The 3,760-nt window shown below is 31.4% G+C and overlaps 1 protein-coding gene across 1 annotated transcript; it reads left to right on the forward strand.

Annotated features, from left to right (window-relative positions):
* Nucleotides 1–911: 911 nt before the first annotated feature.
* On the forward strand, nt 912–2,187 carry LOC132734819 (tigger transposable element-derived protein 6-like). Its single transcript, XM_060721672.1, has 2 exons — nt 912–1,292; nt 1,546–2,187. Exons 1-2 carry the CDS (start codon nt 912–914, stop codon nt 2,185–2,187), a joined length of 1,023 nt encoding a protein of 340 aa, XP_060577655.1.
* The last annotated feature ends 1,573 nt before the right edge of the window (nt 2,188–3,760 follow it).

Below are 3,760 nucleotides of genomic sequence, written 5' to 3' on the forward strand. Positions count from 1 at the left end.
GTAAGGCAAAACATACTGTTTAAATAATGAGATACAATTCACGCCATCTACGTTCACTGTCTACCTCATTAGTGATAGCATTTGGTTTTGCTAATAATAACTTGCAAGTGACACTAAGGTTTTGAAGCCCTCTAATTTTTGACTTTTTGATGAAATTAAGAGAGACTGATATTTTAAAGAATTACTGTTTAGGAAAAGGCTTAATTTCGGAGAACTGAATATAAGAGTATAAATTGTAAAACAATTTAGGTGGCGTCGGCAAAACCCAAATACAGACGCTCCGGAAGCGAAAGGCCGACATTTTGAGTGACTTTGAGAACAACATGCCCAATTCTTCAAAACCTCGTCGTTATCTCACAGGTATTTTTTTTTCGTTATTCGCTCTCATCGTATTTTTTCACTAAATTGAAAGGAAAAATAAAGCAAAGATTTACAAGACAACAATGCCTGTTTATACACTACACCCCCAAATTTAAACTTTTAACTGTCTGAACTTTGCATGTATGAGCAGAAAATTCATTCCTCCTTCTTTTTCCAGGAAATGAAGAAGTCAACGACCTTACATTGGCATGGTGTCGTGATGTAACGGGAAGAAAAATCAACCTTACAGGTCAATGATACAGACAAAAGCAATTGAATTTGCCCAACAGCTGGGAAAAACTGAATTTAAGGCCTCAAATGGTTGGCTTGACTCTTTCAAATTACGAAACAGTATATCATATGGGACCATGAGTGGCGAAAGAGGAGATGTGAACGTTTAAACTGTGGAAGACTGGAAATCAAAATTAGAAGAACTTTGTAATGGTTTTGAATTGAAGGACATTTTTAATATGGATGAAACCGGTTTATTTTTTAGAGATACTTATAGAAAAACATTTTATTTCAAAGGAGAAGATTGTGCCGGGGGCAAAATGTCTAAGGAAAGAATAACCGTGGCCTTGTGTGCCAGTGCTGAGGGAGAGAAGTTGAAACCAATTGTTATTGGGAAAAGTGAAAATACAAGATGTTTTAAAAACATAAATAAAAAAGACTTGTTAGTACACTATTATTTTAACAAGAAAGCATGGATGACTTCTAATATTTATAAAGACTTTTTGAAGAATTTTAACAAGAAAATGAAACAACAAAAACGGAAAGTGCTTTTATTTGTTGACAATGCACCTTCACATCCAGATGACAATTCATTAAGTAATGTACTGGTCAAATTTCTCCCACCTAATACAACTTCTATGACACAGCCCATGGACCAGGGTATCATACGGGCCATGAAACTGAAGTTTAGAAAACGTCAGGTTAGTTATTGTTTATTTTATTTCTATTATTTGTTGTTAATAATGTTTTAAGACCATGTAAACTTATTTTTTCAATTTTTTCGATTAAAAAAGAAAGACAAAAAATTACAAAAAGTTAACCAACTAAAAGCTTAATTGTAATAATTTCAATTCAATAAATGCTAACTGTTGTTTAAAATCCATTTTCTTGCCTTTAACAATATTTGAACTTTATATACAAAAATAAATGAATATTAATAATTTTTTTTACCAGATGTCACATATGGTAACGAACATGGACATATTTCCAACTCTCTCTGGCTCGGACCTATTGAAACGTACCAACGTACGAGATGCAATCTATTGGTTAAGTAACTCTTGGAACGAGGTGGAAAGTTCAACAATAGTGAAATGTTTTGGTAAAGCAGGATTTAAATTACATTTGCAAGATAAAAGTGATATTGAAATCAGTGTTGAAAAATTAGCTGATGAACCAACTATGGATGATGATGATGATATTCCATTATCTGTGATTAAAATATCCTATGACTTATTTGGTTGCTCATTCAGTGATTTAGTAAAAATTGATGACAATGTGAACACATGTGATTCTCAAAACATTGATTGGGATAAAAATGCAAATGATTTGGTGAAAGACCTTTTTAAAAATGAAGAGAATAAAACTGATGAAGATGATGATGGCGAGGAAGATTGTGATAAATGTAATGAAGAAGAGGTTCTTACCACTGCAGAAGCAGTGCAAATGATATCAAAGTTAAAGGCTTATTCTCTTAAAAAAGGAAATCCTGCAATTTTGAAATTAATGTCTGAAGCTGAAGAGAAACTGAATAACCAAATTTGCATGACCAAGAAACAGACAACAATGTTGGATTTTTTCAACAGAGATGGAAGATGACCAGTCAGTTTTGTGTTTTTAGAGGGTTTTATGATTCAGACTATAATGAACACATTTTAGTATTTTTAATGATATTTAAAATTTTTAACATGATACTTTTATAATAATACATATATGTACATAATTTTTATTTTTTAAAGCATTGTAATTATAATAAAAGAATTGAAATAGAAATTATCTTATATCTTCAACAAACCATATATACGTAACACAATGAAAATACAATCAAAGAAAAGACAAACAAGTAAAAATAGCTTTTTGAATAAACTGATGATTTTTTTGGGGAACCTGGATTAAAAGACTCCCTGTCATATGTGACCTTTTTGATATGGTCCCATGGAAAGTCACATATGACAAGTTTTACTGTACATGTATATGAAATCAGATGATACTTTTCCGTCTCAGGTAAAAAAATATATAGTTATATTGAATACAATAGAAGGCGACAAATATCCACTGCATTGTTAATTTCTAATGGCCGTTTGTGATTTTGTAACTTTACTTCATGGTTTTATTGGGGATTATGCATCGTTGCACTGTTAATTGTATTAAACCGTTTTGATTTCGAAAACTGTATCACAGTTTAGCAAAGCAAATTTCAATTAACATTCGGACCATGCGTCGATTGAGTTTAGAATGTCGCTAAAATAAGCAGCATCTTATAGCACGTTCGCCAGCAACCTGGCTCCCAGTATATGATTGCGACAAAGTATGACGTTTTGAAGCGCACGCGACAGATAAAAAGGATAATTTTAATCAATTAATAAATTTTCAATTTGACACTGTTGTTTAATTAATTATACTATTCTATAAGTTGCGATACGATTTTGTCCTTTTTCTTTGAAATTCCTGTAAAATACAAATCCTAAAGGAAGATCCGTTGTTAATGTTGAGAGAACTTGTGGGTTTACCGTTTTGCCAAAAATGTTATATCATTGTATTGTAACTGTCTCTACGTGTATGTATATGTTTTTTGCCAATAAGATATGTTTAAATCATATATAAAACTAATATTCAATTTTGCAGATACAGCTTTTGAAGCGGTAAACTTTTATAAATGTATTTGTATCACTCTATTTAAAAGTAGAAACTGTCATTTCAATCGAAATTGTACTGCACAACATGCTTCCCATGCAAAGTACAACCTGTTTTCTCTATGTACCTGTCAAACAGTAAATGAATTCATTTGACATTTTGTAGGCTCTGCCTCTGACAAATATGAAATACATGAGGTATCCGACAAAGAAATTTGTAGATATTTTTAAGGCGAATATTATATGTGAAACGTTCTACAAATATATTCGCACTATACGGGAAGTTCAAGCGCGTGCTACTACCCTGTATACAAAAATTGATATCATTTAATATTAAAAAAAATATTAAAAGATATAGACGCTTCAATTGCAAAATAATTGGTGCCATTTAAATCAAATTATATTTCGAAGAGAGAGAAAAAAAAAGTTTTCCTCACATACAGAAAATTGTCAAATGAAATTTTCCCTCAGAGGTTTTAAAGTATCCTTTCCACGTGTGTTCAAAAGATTATATCTGTTTCTTTTTTGCATTGCTGGAA

This window comes from Ruditapes philippinarum, unplaced genomic scaffold (assembly GCF_026571515.1).
Source record: "Ruditapes philippinarum isolate M1 unplaced genomic scaffold, ASM2657151v2 ctg39_1_1_1_1, whole genome shotgun sequence".
NCBI classification, from domain to species: Eukaryota; Metazoa; Mollusca; class Bivalvia; order Venerida; family Veneridae; genus Ruditapes; species Ruditapes philippinarum.

Excerpts from the sequence above, each read along its gene's own strand:
- LOC132734819 (XM_060721672.1), top strand. The coding sequence starts at position 912 with ATGTCTAAGGAAAGAATAACCGTGGCCTTGTGTGCCAGTGCTGAGGGA. Across the intron at positions 1,293-1,545 it reads TGAAGTTTAGAAAACGTCAG|ATGTCACATATGGTAACGAA; the intron begins GTTAGTTATTGT and ends TTTTTTTACCAG.